The sequence below is a fragment of the Bos grunniens genome, chromosome 1, assembly GCF_055505025.1.
Source record: "Bos grunniens cultivar Pamir isolate PY7600 chromosome 1, Bosgru_T2T1.0, whole genome shotgun sequence".
NCBI classification, from domain to species: Eukaryota; Metazoa; Chordata; class Mammalia; order Artiodactyla; family Bovidae; genus Bos; species Bos grunniens.
This window is the reverse complement of record NC_141165.1, coordinates 58,994,493-59,013,063: the sequence shown is the minus strand read 5'-3', so window position 1 is coordinate 59,013,063 and position 18,571 is coordinate 58,994,493. Positions and strand designations below refer to the sequence as shown.

The 18,571-nt window shown below is 38.7% G+C and overlaps 1 protein-coding gene across 1 annotated transcript in view; it reads right to left on the bottom strand.

Moving 5' to 3' along the window:
• Positions 1-864: 864 nt before the first annotated feature.
• The window catches only part of LOC147379488 (uncharacterized), a 687,768-nt gene continuing 670,061 nt past the window's right edge, over positions 865-18,571 (bottom strand). The window contains exons 23-26 of the mRNA XM_086415322.1: positions 17,927-18,055; positions 14,211-14,339; positions 12,401-12,529; positions 865-1,871 (exon numbers count right to left, since the gene is read on the bottom strand). Of these exons, the coding sequence (XP_086271448.1) occupies positions 1,720-1,871; positions 12,401-12,529; positions 14,211-14,339; positions 17,927-18,055 (539 nt within the window). The 3' untranslated portion in view covers positions 865-1,719. The remainder of the gene's footprint in view (positions 1,872-12,400; positions 12,530-14,210; positions 14,340-17,926; positions 18,056-18,571) is intronic.

The window sequence follows — 18,571 nt, the reverse complement described above, 5'->3', positions numbered from 1 at the left end:
TCAAGTAATACATAATAAAAAACTCAACCTAAAGAAATCTCTTATTTTTCTTTTTTCCTGCCAAATTATTTTGTGTCTTACTAAGTGATAAAATCTCTAGTAAGGAAGAGAAATCTGGTATCTTGCTTTTCTCCCCTGTTTGCAGTCACTGTTTTTGTTAAGTCTTGAAATGAAGGGAGTTCAGTGGTAGATGGCAGTGTGAGAAAGAAGCCTGCTTATACTCTTTGCAGGTAAGATGAGGAAAGCTGAGAGAAGTTTTAAAAATAAAAGGTAAGGAAAATGGTCAAATATTTGGAATAAGGCATAGTTTTCAATTGACTGGATAAAAATAGTTAAAATGACTTTAATTGTAAACATAAAACTTTAATTTCAAATACTATAGATGGAGACTAAAAAAGGATAAGTTGATTGTAACTCTTTTAAGACCAAAGCAAATTTAGATGCAATCCTTGAGGATGTTATCTAATTATATCTTTCATATTATTTAATAACAGTAAATTTGACATGGCTGTCTATTGTAGATATGATATATCTCTGTCAAGTGTGCTGAGATACAGGAAGATAAATGTTAAGTAACGATCAGAAACTAGTGAATTGATACACCAAACATTTTTCATAAATCCCTGTCAAATCTTTCTTCAGATTTTATTTTAAAGTTTTAAATATTTTATTTAAAATTTTATTTAAGAGCTTTAAATACTATATTGTGTACATATTGTTTTAAGTCAAATATATAGTTATGTAATTTCAGTATTCTGTTTATCCTATTAGATAACATGAATAACAACATTTCTAATCAAGAAAATTATTGTTATTTAAAGCGAATTAAGCAGTCATCTGAAATTTTAAACACTTATAAACCAGTTGAGAGCAAGAATATAATCATATTTATTGATATGTCTCTCTGGGGCTCATCACATGGCTCATGCTTACACATGTTATAGAACCGACCTAAATGATGAACAGCTTGAGTCAAGATTACAGTGTGGATTAAAAGCTTACTTCCAATCAGGTCCTACTCCATGGGTAATCTGTGGAGCAGGCTAAGCACTTCCCTTGATCAGTTGTACTCACTTTTTCTTCCTGTCTGCTGACCAGTGATGAGGAGAACACCATTAAACATTTTGATGATTCATTGTAAGTCTGCACGTCATACTTTAACCCCGATCTTTATGTGGCTAAAGTCTTAATAGCCTCCCACACCAAAAGTCATGTTTGAAATACAATACATTAACAATCTGAAGCTGACTTAGCTGTGAAGCAGGATACTGAGAATAAATAGATGAAATTCTAGACATTTCTAAAGAGGATCCAGCTACTTAATGGTCACTGAGGTCTTCAGTGAATAGGTGTGAATATTTCAGTGCAGTCCAACCTGAACTGAAAAGCAGTTCTTACTTCCAAATTTAAATACCTCCTGTGCATATAAAAAAAAGAGTTTCATTTATTAGTCCAAAATGTTACTACAATTTGGGACCTTAAAAAAACATTCTCTTTTTCTTGGGCATGTTCTTCAGCGAGTTGGGAAGGGTAGGCTAGAGAGTGGAACTTGTGCTTGGAGGCCATAAAGTTGAGATGTCCTGTCTTTCACCTCACAACAGGCGAGGTTGGGCCGAAGATGATTGAGTAAGTACATTTCTCTGCCAAAGTTAAGATGATGAACCATGGGTGAACCTCAGCAAAATTCTATTCATCTGCTGAAAAGCTGTTAGCATTTGGTTACTGAGGATCATCCAAACCATCTTCCTCACAGGTTGGACCCATTCTCTTTGGGGGGCAATTGCAGTGCCCATTAAGAGGGTCACAGTGAGCTGTGTGGGTGCACCGGCACTTCAGAGAGCAGTTGGGTCCGTATTGGCCTGACCTGCATTCTGTGAGGGGGAAAATAAAAACAAAACCAATTCAAATATGCATTTCAGTCAGTCTTTTTACTACTATTTCTTGGAATTCAATAAGATAATGATAGGCTTGTAAAGAATTCTGGTTAACCATTGGTATCTTTTTCCCATGCTTAGAATGTTATATAAGAAAGTAAGGACTTTAATGGGAAACAGGAGGAGGCTGAAGAGTGTTAAGAAAGTCAGTGACAAAATCAAACAGATGAGAAGACAGGACAGCAACTGATATTTTCAAAATGCCTTCTCAAAATTAGATTATTTGATACAGCTTATAGTAGCGCTTTGTGAGGGACACGAGGAAAATGGATTAGTTGTCTTGAGGTCAGAAAAAGGCAACACTTACCCAGAAAACACAATATATGAAATTTGCCTTTAGGTTGAAAACACAATTACTTGTGCTTATGTTGCTGAAAATGAAATGACGTTAAATTCAATTTTTTCATCTCTTAACATATGTTGAAAGGATTATAGATCTCATGGAGGATCCTGCTATATGTACTAAAGGGTTATAACTACCTTTAACTTGAATTGCATTGTGATCACAATCAGTAAATAAATGAAGAAAAGGAATTAAAAAGTGTTAGCTTTATCGAAACAATAAAATATGGACTAAAAAAAAGTCTCCCTTCCAAAATCACACCCCAACCTGCATATTTTGTCTTAGTCTGATATCCAGCAGAGACTTAGCAGAGAATTAACAGGTTCTGTTTCTGAAGGATTGTGAGCTTGGGAAGAAAGCCAAGCCCAGCCCATGGAAACAGAAGATGGTTTCACATTTCTTAGGCAGTCAGGCAAGACTGGGAAATAACTCAATTTACCAACGTTTAAGGACCAGAGAAACTTAACTTTGCAATAATAACATTCATCTAGCTCTATGCCATTTTTCAAAATGGGTTCCTAATATATCTTAATTGGCTCTAACAAACACCTGTGAGGTAGGAACGCTGGTGAGGTAAGCTTTCTCATTCTGGAAAGAGATGAACTAAGGTTTGAATGTCTTAAGGGAACTTCTCAAATGTTAGACCCCTGGAAAATGGCAGAGGTGAATTTCTAAGTTCTCATTCCTTATTCTGCACTACCATGTAGAAAGACACCAGGTATTAAGCATATGGAAAAGAAAGCCCAAAGCATAAAGTGGAAAGCTGGAAGGCAGAAAAAATTAGAGACAGCAATATAAATACAAAGATACAGACACCTAGAGCAGATTCTAAGTCTGTGAGCAAAATTTTGTTAAACATTTCTTTCTGGTCTCAAAATTCTTTTTGCTGGGTTAGAGATTCACCCTAAATATTCCACAAGCAGTGCATGTTTATTTTAATTTTCTTTCTTGGATAATGAAGATAGATTTAGGCATGGTCTAGCTCTCATCTTAATTAACTAGTTGCATTTAAAATACGAGATAAAGGAAAACATATGTCAATTTTAAATTAATTCTTTTGACAGAGTTTCAACATGAGTAAACAAAAACTCAATTCCTTCCTAAATCAAGGAACAACAGGTAGGCAGAAGGAACTTGGGAGGTGATGCAAATACTACTCTGAAATGAATCTTTTTTTTTTTTTAATCATCAAACTTTATGAACAAACAAAACAAAACAAAACTCTGTGTCATTTGGAATTTAACCTAACACACCCACCGCTGCCTGGTGTGTGGAAGGATTACTTAATTTGGTTTTTAAGACCTAGTTTTCTTGTTTGAAAAAGAGTTATGAGTCAGGATCTCTCCTGAGCAGTTCAGAATCTGATTTTAATTTACAAAAATACCACATTTTCATGTTAATAACGATGTGTATTTAAGACATCTGTTTGAATGTCTGCAAATGTTAATTTACCAAGGGGGTGGGGAAGTAATCCAATAAAAAGCTGCTACATTCTTTTATGAATTAATATTATGGCTGTTTAATAGGTTCTTTACCAGAGTTCAAATTAAAATGAGGTCTTTTATCTTTATAGTGCCTGCACAGACACAGCTGTTCACAGTTAATATCGCAGATGAACTGTGCCTAATTGAAAATAAAAATGCAAATAAAAGAGCCCACAGTACGTCTGTGTAGGCCATGGGTACCCCAAAGAGCTCACAACAAGAGAGGCCTTGAGGTGCCCACCTAGAATTAGCAAGTTAATACAAAGCATCCACTGTCACATGGCAATTTACTTGTGGATGAAAGAGACTATGTGATAGCGAATTTAGTCCATAGAAACTCCATACAGTAAGGTTTTAATTTTCAGCTTGTCCATCAGCTCTCCTGGTTTAGTGGCTAGTTTTAAGTCATTGCCAAATGTTGTCAGATAGAACTTTCTGAAATGATGAAAATGTTCTATACAGAGCTATTCAATACTGTAGCCACTAGTCATGTGGCCACTGAGCACTTAATGTCATGTGTGACTGTGGAGGTGAATTTTAAATTAAATTAAACAGCACTCACTCTGGTTAGTGGATGAGGCAGATAGACACCTGAAAGCAGTTCCTATCTCTTTCCTTTCCTTGAGAGGCAGTATCTAGTGGCGATGTTAAAAGTCTAATTCTGGATCCAGACAGCTTGTTTCAAATCCCTAAGCTCCCATTTACCAGCTATACCCCATGTCCAAGGTAAGAGAAACCAAAGTAAGATGGTAGGTGTTGCGAGAGGGCATCAGAGGGCAGACACACTAAAACCATAATGACAGAAAACTAACCAATCTGATCATATGGAACACAGCCTTGTTTAACTCAATGAAACTAAGCCATGCCGTATGGGGCCAACCCAAGACAGGAGGGTCATGGTGGAGAGGTCTGACAGAATGTGGTCCACTGGAGAAGAGAATGGCAAACCACTTCAGTATTCTTGCCTTGAGAACCCCATGAACAGTATGAAAATGCAAAATGATAGGATACTGAAAGAGGAACTCCCCAGGTCGGTAGGTGCCCAATATGCTACTGGAGATCAGTGGAGAAATAACTTCAGAAAGAATGAAGTGGTGGAGCCAAAGCAAAAACAATATCCAGCTGTGGATGGAACTGGTGATAGAAGCAAGGTCCGATGCTGTAAAGAGTACTATTGCATAGGAACCTGGAATGTCAAGTCCATGAATCAAGGCAAACTGGAAGTGGTCAAACATGAGATGGCAAGAGTGAACGTCGACATTCTAGGAATCAGCGAACTAAAAGGGACTGGACTGGGTGAATTTAACTCAGATGACCATTACATCTACTACTGTGGGCAGGAATCCCTTAGAAGAAATGGAGTAGCCATCATGGTCAAAAAAAGTCTGAAATGCAGTACTTGGATGCAATCTCAAAAACGACAGAATGATCTCTGTTTGTTTCCAAGGCAAACCATTCAATATCACGGTAATCCAAGCCTATGCCCCAACCAGTAACACTGAAGAAGCTGAAGTTGAATGGTTCTATGAAGACCTACAAGGCCTTTTAGAACTAACACCCCCCAAAAAAATGTCCTTTTCATTATAGGGGACTGGAATGTAAAAGTAGGAAGTCAAGAAACACCTGGAGTAACAGGCAAGTTTGGCCTTGGAGTACGGAATGAAGCAGGGCAAAGGCTAACAGAGTTTTGCCAGGGGAAAGCTCTAGTCATAGCAAACACCCTCTTCCAACAACACAAGAGAAGACTACACATAGACATCACCAGATGGTCAACACTGAAATCAGACTGATTATATTCTTTGCAGCCAAAGATGGAGAAGCTCTATACAGTCAGCAAAAACAAGACCAGGAGCTGACTGTGGCTCAGATCATGAACTCCTTATTGCCAAATTCAGACGTAAATTGAAGAAAATAGGGAAAACCACTAGACCATTCAGGTATGACAGAAATCAAATCCCTTATGATTTTACAGTGGAAGTGAGAAATAGGTTAAGGAACTAGATCTGATAGACAGAATGCCTGATGAACTATGGACGGAGGTTCGTGACACCGTACAGGACACAGGGATCAAGACCATCCCCATGGAAAAAAAATGCAAAAAAGCAAAATGCATGTCTGAGGAGGCCTTACAAATAGCTGTGAAAAGAAGAGAAGTGAAAAGCAAAGGAGAAAAGGAAAGATATAAGCATCTGAATACAGAGTTCCAAAGAATAGCAAGGAGAGGTAAGAAAGCCTTCCTCAGCAATCAATGCAAAGAAATAGATGAAAAAAATAGAATGGGAAAGACTAGAAATCTCTTCAAGAAAATTAGAGATACCAAGGGAACATTTCATGCAAAGATGGGCTCGATAAACGACAGAAATGGTATGGACCTAACAGAGGCAGAAGATATTAAGAAGAGGTGGCAAGAATACACAGAAGATCTGTACGAAAAAGATCTTCATGACCCAGGTAATCACGATGGTGTGATCACTCACCTAGAGCCAGACATCCTGGAATGTGAAGTCAAGTGGGCCTTAGAAAGCATCACTACGAACAAAGCTAGTGGAGGTGATGGAATTCCAGTTGAGCTATTCCAAATCCTGAAAGATGATGCTGTGAAAGTGCTGCACTCAATATGCCAGCAAATTTGGAAAAGTCAGAAGTGGCCACAGGACTGGAAAAGGTCAGTTTTCATTCCAATCCCAAAGAAAGGCAATGCCAAAGAATGCTCAAACTACCGCACAATTGCACTCATCTCACATGCTAGTAAAGTAATGCTCAAAATTCTCCAAGCCAGGCTTCAGCAATATCTGAACTGTGAAATTTCCAGATGTTCAAGTTGGTTTTAGAAAAGGCAGAGGAACCAGAGATCAAATTGCCAACATCCGCTGCATCATGGAAAAAGCAAGAGAGTTCCAGAAAAAACATCTATTTCTGCTTTATTGTTTATGCCAAAGCCTTTGACTGTGTGGATCCCAATAAACTGTGGAAAATTCTGAAAGAGATGGGAATACCAGACCACCTGACCTGCCTCTTGAGAAACCTGTATGCAAGTCAGGAAGCAACAGTTAGAACTGGACATGGAGCAACAGACTGGTTCCAAATAGGAAAAGGAGTTCGTCAAGGCTGTATATTGTCACCCTGCTTATTTAACTTATATGCAGAGTACCTCATGAGAAACGCTGGGCTGGAGGAAGCACAAGCTGGAATCAAGATTTCCAGGAGAAATATGAATAACCTCAGATATGCAGATGACACCACCCTTATGGCAGAAAGTGAAGAGGAACTAAAAAGCCTCTTGATGAAAGTGAAAGTGGAGAGTAAAAAAGTTGGCTTAAAGCTCAACATTCAAAAAACGAAGATCATGGCATCTGGTCCTATCACTTCATGGGAAATAGATGGGGAAACAATGGAAACAGTGTCAGACTTTATTTTGGGGGGATCCAAAATCACTGCAGATGGTGACTGCAGCCATGAAATTAAAAGATGCTTACTCCTTGGAAGGAAACGTATGACCAACCTAGATAGTATATTGAAAAGCAGGGATATTACTTTGCCAACAAAGGTCCATCTAGTCAAGGCTATGGTTTTTCCAGTGGTCATGTATGGATGTGAGAGTTGGACTGTGAAGAAGGCTGAGCGCCAAAGAATTGATGCTTTTGAACTGTGGTGCTGGAGAAGACTCTTGAGAGTCCCTTGAACTGCAAGGAGGTTCAACCAGTCCATCCTAAAGGAGATCAGTCCTGGGTGTTCAGTGGAAGGACTGATGCTAAAGCTGAAACTCCAGTACTTTGGCCACCTCATGTGAAGAATTGACTCATTGGAAAAGATTTTGATGCTGGGACGGATTGGGGGTGGGAGGAGAAGGGGATGACAGAGGATGAGATGGCTGGATGGCATCACCGACTCGATGGACATGAGTTTGAGTGAACTCCGGGAGTTGTTGATGGACAGGGAGGCCTGGCGTGCTGTGATTCATGGGGTCACAAAGAGTCAGACATGACTGAGCGACTGAACTGAACTGAACTGAATCTTGGGGAACTTACTTAACCTTCAGTGCCCAGCTTCCTCACCTAGAAAATGGGCATAGTGATAATATTAAAGGCATCTAGTATAAGTGAAAATGCCTAGCTGATAATATGCATTCAATATACATTAATGGTTTTCTTGAGGATTTAGATGAATCCACAAATGCATAAAGCACTGCCTTTAGTGAGCATTTCATTGGAGACTGTGCCCTGTAGCTTCACCATGATGTCATGTGGATGTGTATTCTGATGAATTTAGTTTATATGTGACCAAGTTCAGGTACTTCTATCATGACTCCATTCAGAAAATGGAGAAAGGAAGCAAGAATGAATTCAAAAAAATTTTGCTGAGGCTATCATGCACTAGACCTAATTCTAAATGTTTTTGATAAAAGATAAGTAAACATGGATTCGACTCTCAAGAAACTTTTAGTGCAGATTGTAGAAACACAAGGATTAAAGATACAAATGAAGCAGATTTTCAGGGAAGAAATGTCAATATCAGTAAGCTCCTGAGTTTGAAGAGCCAAAGGATTCCTAGTTAATACTCAAAACCTCTTGGCCTTATCCTGTAAGTCTGCTCAGAAGGGAAGAAGGAGGGGTTGGAAGGAATGCAAGACTATTAATGAGCCACTGGAGGTTCCTTATTCTGGACTAGATACAGATGTTTACATATACAGTATCACCTTCTAATAGCATCACCCAAGGTCTGAAGCCAGACTACCTGGGTTCAAATCTTGGCTCTGCCACTTTTTCCTTTCTGTGCCTCCACTTCCTCATCTGTCAAATGGGAATAAGATTTCCCATTGAAATCAAATTTGCCATTGAAATCAAATGGCAATGATTTCAAGGGGTTGTGATACAGATGAAATAAATATAAGCAAAGTTTAGGGCAGGGCATGGCATGGCATTCAAAGCAAATTGTTTTTCTTCTATTTCTCAGCAGCAAGGTCGGGTGGGGGAGATGGATGTTAGGTGACTAGCACTCTCCTGTAGCGTAGAAGGTCGTTGCTGTATTATTTTTTCAGTTACTAAGTCGTGTCTGACTCTGTGACCCCATGAATTATAGCCCACCAGTCTCCTCTTTTGATGGGGTTTTCCAGGTGAGAACCCTAGAGTAGGTTGCCATTTCCTCATTCAGGGGATCTTCCTGACCCACGGATTAAACCTGCATCTCCTATATTAGCAGATGAATTCTTTACCAGTGAGCCACCAGCCTGACCTGGAAGGTTACTGAGGCTTTTTCAGCATGATTGAAATTCTAGGTTACAGAATCACAGATTAGTGCTGGAAATGATGTTAGAAATACATAGCCTCGAACATCCTTTTTTTTTGCATTTCTTTTTCTTGGGGATGGTCTTGATCCCTGCCTCCTGTACAATGTCATGAACCTCCATCTATAGTTCTTCAGACACTCTATCAGATCTAATCCCTTGAATCTATTTGTCACTTGCACTATATAATCATAAGGGATTTGATTTAGGTCATACCTGAATGGTCTAATGGTTTTCCCTACTTTCTTCAACTTAAGTCTGAAGTTGGCAATAAGGAGTCCATGATCCAAGCCACAGTCAGCTCCTGGTCTTGTTTTTGCTGACTGTATAGAGGTTCTAAATCTTTGACTGAAAAGAATATAATCAATCTGATTTCAGTATTGACCATCTGGTGATGTCCATCTGTAGAGTCTTCTCTTGTGTTGTTGGAAGAGGGTGTTCACTAGGACCAGTGCGTTCTCTTGGAAAAACTCTATTAGCCTTTGCCCTGCTTCATTCTGTACTCCAAGGCCAAATTTGCCTGCTACTGCAAGTATTTCTTGACTTCCTACTTTTGCATTCCAGTCCCCTATGATGAAAAGGACATCTTTTTGAGGTATTAGTTCTAGAAGGTCTTGTATGTCTTCATAGAACGGTTCAACTTCAGCTTCTTCAGCTTTATTGGTCGAGGCATAGACTAGGATTACTGTGATATTGAATGGTTTGCCTTGGAAATGAACAGAGATCATTCTTTCATTTTTGAGATTTCATCAAAGTACTGCATTTCGGACTTTTTTGTTGATCATGATGGCTACTCCATTTCTTCTTAGGGATTTGTGTCCACAGTAGTAGATATAATGATCATCTTGGTTAAATTCATCCATTCCAGTCCATTTTAGTTCGCTGATTCCTAAAATGCCTTACAAATAGCTGTGTAAAGAGAGAAGTCAAAGGCAAAGGAGAAAAGGAAAGATATACCCATTTGAATGCAGAGTTCCAAAGAATAGCAAGGAGAGAAATGAAAGCCTTCCTCAGTGATCAATGCAAAGAAATAGAGGAAAACAACAGAATGGGAAAGACTAGAGATCTCTTCAAGAAAATTAGAGATACCAAGGGAACATTTCATGCAAGGGTGGGCACAACAAAGGACAGAAATTATATGGACTTAACAGAAGCAGAAGACACTAAGAGGTGGCAAGAATACACAGAAGAACTATACAAAAAAGATCTTCATGACCCAGATAATCATGATGGTGTGATCACTCACCTAGAGCCAGACATCCTGGAATGTGAAGTCAAATTGACCTTAGGAAGCATCACTATGAACAAAGCTAGGAGGTGATGGAATTCCAGTTGAGCTATTTCAAATCCTAAAAGATGATGCTGTGAAAGTGCTGCACTCAATATGCCAGCAAATTTGGAAAACTCAGCAGTGGCCACAGGACTGGAAAAGGTCAGTTTTCATTCCAATCCCAAAGAAAGGCAATGCCAAAGAATGCTCAAACTACCACACAATTGCACTCATCTCACACGCTAGTAAAGTAATGCTCAAAATTCTCCAAGCCAGGCTTCAGCAATATCTGAACTGTGAACTTCCTGATGTTCAAGCTGGTTTTAGAAAAGGCAGAGGAACCAGAGATCAAATTTCCAACATCCGCTGGATCATGAAAAAAGCAAGAGAGTTCCAGAAAAAACATCTATTTCTGCTTTATTGACTATGCCAAAGCCTTTGACTGTGTGGATCCCAATAAACTGTGGAAAATTCTGAAAGAGATGGGAATACCAGACCACCTGACCTGCCTCTTGAGAAATCTGTATGCTGGTCAGGAAGCAACAGTTAGAACTGGACATGGAACAACAGACTGGTTCCAAATAGGAAAAGGAGTACGTCAAGGCTGTGTATTGTCACCCTGCTTATTTAACTTATATGCAGAGTACATCATGAGAAACGCTGGTCTGGAAGAAGCACAAGCTGGAATCAAGATTGCAGGGAGAAATATGAATAACCTCAGATATGCAGATGATACCACCCTTATGGCAGAAAGCGAAGAGCCTCTTGATGAAAGTGAAAGAGGAGAGTGAAAAAGTTGGCTTAAAACTCAACATTCAAAAAAACTAAGATCATGGCATTTGGTCCTACCACTTCATGGCAAATAGATGGAGAAACAGTGGAAACAATGAGAGAGTTTATTTTGGGGGGATCCAAAATCACTGCAGATGGTGACTGCAGCCATGAAATTAAAAGACGCTTGCTCCTTGGAAGAAAAGTTATGACCAACCTAGATAGCATATTCAAAAGCAGAGACATTACTTTGCCAACAAAGGTCTATCTAATCAAAGATATGGTTTTTCCAGTTGTCAGGTATGGATGTGAGAGTTGGACTATAAAGAAAGCTGAGTGCTGAGGAATTGATGCTTTTGAATTGTGGTGTTGGAGCAGACTTTTGAGAGTCCATTGGATGTTCTAAAGGAAATCAGTCCTGAATATTCATTGGAAGGACTGCTGTTGAAGCTGAAACTCCAATACTTTGGCCACCTGATGCAAAGAAGTGACTCATTTGAAAAGACCCTGATGTTATGAAAGATTGAAGGCAGGAGGTGAAGGAGTCAACAGAGGATGAGATGGTTGGATGGCATCACCGACTCTATGGACATGAGTTTGAGTAAGCTCTGGGTGTTGATAATGGATAGGGAGGCCTGGTGTGCTGCAGTCCATGGGGTCGCAAAGAGTTGGACATGACTGTGCGACTGAACTGAAGTGAACTGAACCTTCCTTTTAGCCAGATGAAGAAGGTAAATTCTGAGATTAAATGCTCTACTTTGGGTTATATCTGTGGCACAGTCAGTCCTTCAGGACTATTGTGAATTTAATATAAAACCTATCCATCTAGTATGCATCCGTTAAGTTTAACAGCATGCGAGAAGTCAATGGTTCACTGAATCTATTTTCTCTTTTTTTTAAAGATAGTCCCTGAATATTACAATTTTATTTAAGGCTGTTATTTCTATAAGTAAAACAAAACAAAAAGTATAAGTTTCAGTTCCCAAAGAGTATTTGAGAACTTTGTTTTTAAGAATACTATCTGGCCCTTACCTTGATTGCCTTATAAATCTAGTATTTTCTTGAATCACTTTGTGATCACAATGTTTAACTGCATCACTTTGAGGTACTTACAAGGTATGCTCTGTCTGTTGTGCTACTGGTTTTGGGTGTCTATAAAGTAACAACTACATACCCTGATTAATCATAGTAAGGCAAGGTAACAAGCAGTGGTCAGGCAATGTTCTTTGACTAATGCTCTTAGTATGAAAATGTCTATATATTTCCACATAACCCATGAGTCAGAGAGACATCCAAAGGTGTTTTGGTTCATACCAGCATCACATCTCCCTCCAGTTTTCCCAGGTGGGCAGAGGCATTTTCCAGTTACTGGGTGGCAGGAGCGTTCTCTTTCACAATCACAAAGTTGATGGCAATTGTCTCCAAACATTCCAGCTGAACATTCTATCCAGGAAAGAGAAATGCTGAAAAATTAACTCCTTGAGCTCTCACTGATGCACCTAAGTTGAGATTTAAGATACAGTTTCTTTCTTTTTTTTTTTTTGTTCTGTAAAAGCATAGTGGGAAGATAAAATGAGATTATTTGGTTGGAAGAAGGGAGGAAAGTTCTGGAATGAAGCTTCATTTTATACACAGGTTCATACTTGCACCTTAAAATTGACTTACTTCAACACTGGTTTGCACCTGTTAGAATGACGGAGAAGGCAGTGGCACCCCACTCCAGTACTCTTGCCTGGAAAATCCCATGGATGGAGGAGCCTGAAAGGCTGCAGTCCATGGGATCGTTGAGGGTCGGTCACAACTGAGCGACTTCACTTTCACTTTTCACTTTCATGCATTGGAGAAGGAAATGGCAAGCCACTCCAGTGTTCTTGCCTGGAGAATCCCAGGGATGGGGGAGCCTGGTGGGCTGCCATCCACTGGGTCTTACAGAGTCGGACACGACTGAAGCGACTTAGCAGCAGCAGCAGCAAGCTTTTTGAAGACAGAAATTTAAGGAAGGAGATTGAGTCATCCAGCCAAGTACATTACTTTAAGTGTTGTTGTTTTGTTGCTAAGTTGTGTCTGACTCTTTTGTGACCCCATGGACTGTAGCCTGCCAGGCTCCTCTGTCCATGGGATTTCCCAGCAAGAATACTGAGTGGGTTGCCATTTGCTTCTCCCAGGGATCTTCCCGACCCAGGGATGGAACCTGTGTCTTCTGCATTGGCAGGCAGATTCTTTACCACTGAGCCACCAGGGAGGCATTACTTTAGTTTTCCTTATAATGCTATTTATTTATTTACCGTTTCTCCAGAAGATGGTAAGCTTCACTATATTCCCAGGCTTTAAATAGCAAGCAGGTAATATGTGTACATTTTTTCAAATTGTTACATAATAAATGAATAAGTGAATAAAGCATGGACAAGAGATACTATATGTAAAGTTCTAGTGACCTATGCGAATAAGATATGGAACTAATATATAGTTCCTTCTTTAAGATAAGAACTTTGATTCACATAAAGTCAAATGACCACTATCATTCTATTATCTTTATAATTATTGGGGTTGCTGTAACCATATGCACAAGAGCAAACATAGTAGAAACTAAAATGAAACTTGGAATTATTTATTGAAACCTGTGTGGTTCTGTATTGTTTTGAATGGACCAGGGCTTAATAATATTTTATTTCAAACTGAGTAGCCCACTTTCTCACCTATATATCTTCATCCACATTCATGGCTGCTATTACTTCTGCCTAGTTCACATCTTAAACATTTTCATAAAGCCCTTGAATCTGTTTCACTGAACTAAATGCATGTCATCCTTTTCAAAGCATTTAATGAAATATTTCTCATTCAAAGCAGAATTCTTTTCCATTGAAGACTAACTGCTTTAGTGGTGTTTTGAGATCCTAAATAGTTTCATTTAGGGCAGAATAAAAATTTTGACCAATCAGTAATAAAATCAGGACTCATTTTACTGCTTGTAAGAGTGAATTCTTGTCACTTTAATGTCCACATCAGAAGCTCAGGTGATTATTCCATGTTTGAGATTCAGGTTTACATGTTTCCCATCAGATGGAAAGATCTCACAGTCACACAGAATTCCCACATTCAATGCTTAAAAACACCCTGGCTATACCTTTTTCACACTGGTTGCCATGGAAACCTGCTGGGCAAATGCACTGTCCACTGGCTGCATCACAACTGGCTCCATTTTTGCAGTCACAAATGTGAGCACAGTTCAAACCATAAAATCCAGGAAGGCATGCTAGAAAATGGAAATGTCAAAACACTATTTTGGCTTTAAGAATAAATAAGGGAAAAATCAAAGGATATACTCTAGGTAATCTCTTTCCCAGGACCAAAGAAAGAGAAAAGAGGCGCAAGAACTGGAAAGCAAGGAAAAATTACATGGAGAAGCATAGTGACAGTACTTTAGTCATGCAGATATGTGAATATATCAGTGCCATTCTCAACCAGTAGTCTAGAAAAGTCCACAAGAAAATGTAAGATATCTTCAAGTAGATAAAGTTGATTTGCTGTAATGTGTTATAGTCTGACAAAGACTTCATCAAAACCCTCTAATAACCTAAACACCTAAAATAGCAGTGTTTTCTAACTTCAGATCCAGGCTAACTTTAGTGAGAATTTAAAATTCTTTAAATAAATAAGAGACTATCCGTGGAAGGTGATTCATATAGCTCTTGGTATTTGAAGTCCTGGGGATAGATAATGGAAGGGGATATAAAGAAAACAGGAGAGGAAAAAGAGGAAGAAAGTAAATAATGGAGAACATGATGTATATGTATGGAGTAAGTTAACATCTTATGAAGTCATGTTTTAAAGTCAGCGAAATTTAATCTTTAAAAAATTTATTTAGATAGCCCATAGACATATAATGTAGAACTGTTTCTTAGCAAGTTCAATGCAATCTGTTTTTCCTCCATGGTTGGAGATATTTTTGTGGCTGAACATCAGAAGTAATTGGTTTAGATACCATGTGGTCCAACATCAGAAGTAATTGGTTTAGATACCATGTGGTCCAAGCAAATGCACTCCTTGGAATGCTAAAATTGTCCTCTGCCCAGGGAGATGCTCAGCCTGAGGGAGGTATGTGAGAGCTAATTTTGACAGCAGGCAAAGGATTCTCATTTATTACTTGGGTTTTGTCTATGGTTACCAGTGGGAACAGAAGGGGTATGCAATTTCCTTTTCCTTCAATTATCCACTCTCTCTTTCACTCCCTCTCACTCTTGCTCTTCACAATTTCTTCCTCTCTCTGTGTCCCCCAACCCTCCTTCCCAGGCACCTAGAGTTGGATTTGCCTAGGCTTCAAGTGTGTGACACTTCAGCATAAATGGAGTTACTCAGGATATATTCAACATCAGAGAAAAACTGACATCAGAGAGCAGAAAAAGAAGGTAAAACCAAAAAGAGATGAGGAATGAATTATTTTGTATGATATACAGTCTTCCATCTTCGAATCTCATTTTAACTCTTAAAAAATGAAGATATAGTGCAAGGTTTCTTTTGTTTGATCTTATTTAATTGCTGTTGACAATACATTAAAAAAAATCAAATCTCCTCTGTCCATGGGTATTCTCCAGGCAAGAATACTGGAGTGGGTTGCCATACCCTCCTCCAGGGGATCTTCCCAACCCAGAGATCCCCAGGTCTCCCGCATTACAGGCAGATTCTTTAATTCTTTACTGACTAAGCCACCAGAGAAGCCCAGGGATATTGGAGTGGGTAGCCTATCTCTTCTCCAAGGGATATTCCTGACCCAGGAATCAAACTGGGGTTTCCTGCATTGCAGGCAGACTTTTTTTTTTTTAACCAGCTGAGCTACCAGGGAAGCCTCCTTTATCTCCCCTATTTTAATTATTTAAAAAAAACTGAGCTCATAAATGTTGGTTTGCTCAACTTTTCCTTTTGTCTAAATGATATTATCATTCTTCCAGGTCCATCGGCTTAGAACTTTAGAGTTATCTTTGACTTCCCTGGTGGCTCAGACAGTGAACTGTCTTGCTTAAAGTGCGGGAGAGCTGGGTTCGATCCCTGAGTCCGGAAGATCCTCTGGAGAAGGAAATGGCAACCCACTCCAGTACTCTTGCCTGGAAAATCCCATGGACAGAGGAGCATGGTAGACTATAGTCCACGGGGTCGCAAAGAGTTGGACATGACTGAGTGACTTCACTTCACTTCACTTTGATTCCTACATCTTCCTCACCTGTATGTCCAAATCAATTGCCAAAATACAGTCAGTTGCTCTTCCAATATACTTTTCTATTCATCCATTTACATTTTGATCCCAGAATAGATTTTTGAAATCCTAGATCATCACTATAGCTTCCTGTGTGGACACAATCAATGGCTACTTTTCCTAATAATTAATAATGTATCTACTTTATAGATTTCTTTCACCAGAGGGATGTCCCTTGTCTGCTCAAAATCTTCCTTGCTACCCTACTGTAAACAGGATGAAATTTGTGGGCCTTGAATAGATACTGTTTTTCCCTCTTCTGTATCTCTTATTCCAATATTGAAAACAAAACAAAAAAAAACTACATGATGTTTACTTTCATATACCTTAACCCAAGAAATATCAGAGTGCTGGCAATAATTCTAAACCTAGAAAGGGTTAGTAGAATTTGTTTCTGTGAAATATGTTTTATAGAACCTAAAGACAGGTTGAAACAAGTGGAAACAATTTTAAATATTGTTAATATCACTGTGCTGTGTTTAGTCACCGAGCTGTGTCTGAGTCTTTGTGACCCCACAGACTGTAGTCTGCCAGGCTCCTCTGTCTATGGGGATTCTCCAGGCAAGAATATTGGAATGGGTTGCCATTTCCTTCTCCAGGGGATCTTCCCAACCCAGGGATCCAATCCAGGTCTCCTGCATTGAAGGTGGATTCTCTACCATCTGAGCCACCAACTACAGAGGCTTTAAAAAAGACTTGATTTGTAAGTAATTACTGTTCATCAGCTTTTACAATGTGCACGCATGTGTGCATGCTAAGTAGCTTCAGCAGGTCCAGCTCTGTAACCCTATGGACTGTAGCCCACGAGTCTCCTCTGTCTGTGGGATTCTCCAGGCAAGAATACTGAAGTGGGTTGCCATGCCCTCCTCCAGGGGATCATCCCGACCCAGGGATCAAACCCACATCACTTATGTCTCCTGCATTGGGAGGCAGGTAATTGCCCACTAGTGCCACCTGTGAAGACTTTTACAACATGCCGTGCTGAATGCTTCCAAGTATTTAATCCTAATGATGACCTTTTAAGGTGAGTTTATTATTATCTTCATTTTATACACTATAAAAACGGAAACTTATAAAAATTTTGTTTATACATATTTTATATGGCAGAGGCAGGCCATATACAACTAATTCTAGAGACTAAGCTCTCACATCTTAATCTCTTAGCTGTATTGTCCATCAGGGTTCTCTGATGTCAAAGACAAATTATGGCAGAATTCTCCATTTTCCTAGTTTAGTTGAAAATATAGAGTCCAAATGAAAAAATGATATAAAGAAATATCAGTATATTCTAAAAGACCAACAGCTGACTCCAATGCATGTGTCTGCCTGTGTCTACTGTAGATAATCATAGAACCACAGACATTTTTTTAAGCATCTATTCTGAAACAAATAAAGAAGTTCAATTACTTCATTGTTATGATAGTTCTCAGCACCTAGAACTTAAATTAGAGCTATAAAATACATTGCAAGAATAAACATTAAAATATTAACAGCTTATCTAGTTTGATATCATGTGAATGTATTATTTTATGATTTAAAAATATTTTTTTAAACTTAACATCATAACATGCCCACTCATTTTCTCTGTTTACCATGCTCACAGTCTCTTCCATGGTAACCAGGGAGGCATTCACATCTTCCAGAAAACCTATTGCAAACTCCATTGTTCTGACACGTGCAATTAAAATGGCAGCCTGGACCATAATAACCAGGAAGACATTCTGAAAGAGAAACCACACGACCAATAACTCTAGTTAAGACAATTGAACCTGTAATGAATTTGAAGACAGAAATAAACAGTACAATTAATGAAAAAGACAGACAAATCATTAGCCAATGTGATCAAGATAAAAGAGGAAAAGTACAAATATACACTTTTTTTTAAAAATGTGCAATGATCATCAAAAGGAATCAATATAAAAAGTATACTACAAATAAATACAAAAACCTAAATGAAATGGAAAAGTTACAGAAGACAACTTACCAACATTTTCCTAATTTGAAGCAGAAAACCTAGATAAGCTAGTTATAACAGAAAAACAATAGAGAAAATAGAAAACAGCTCCAATTAAAAAAAAAAATAGCCACTCCTGAGCTTCACAGGTAAGTCCTATAAAGTTTTACAGTTCAGATCATCACCTTATTACTTATATATATTCTAGAGCATTGAAAAGGAAGGAAAATTCCAAATAGATTTTATTATGTGAGTATAACATCAATTCCAAAACCCCCCCAAA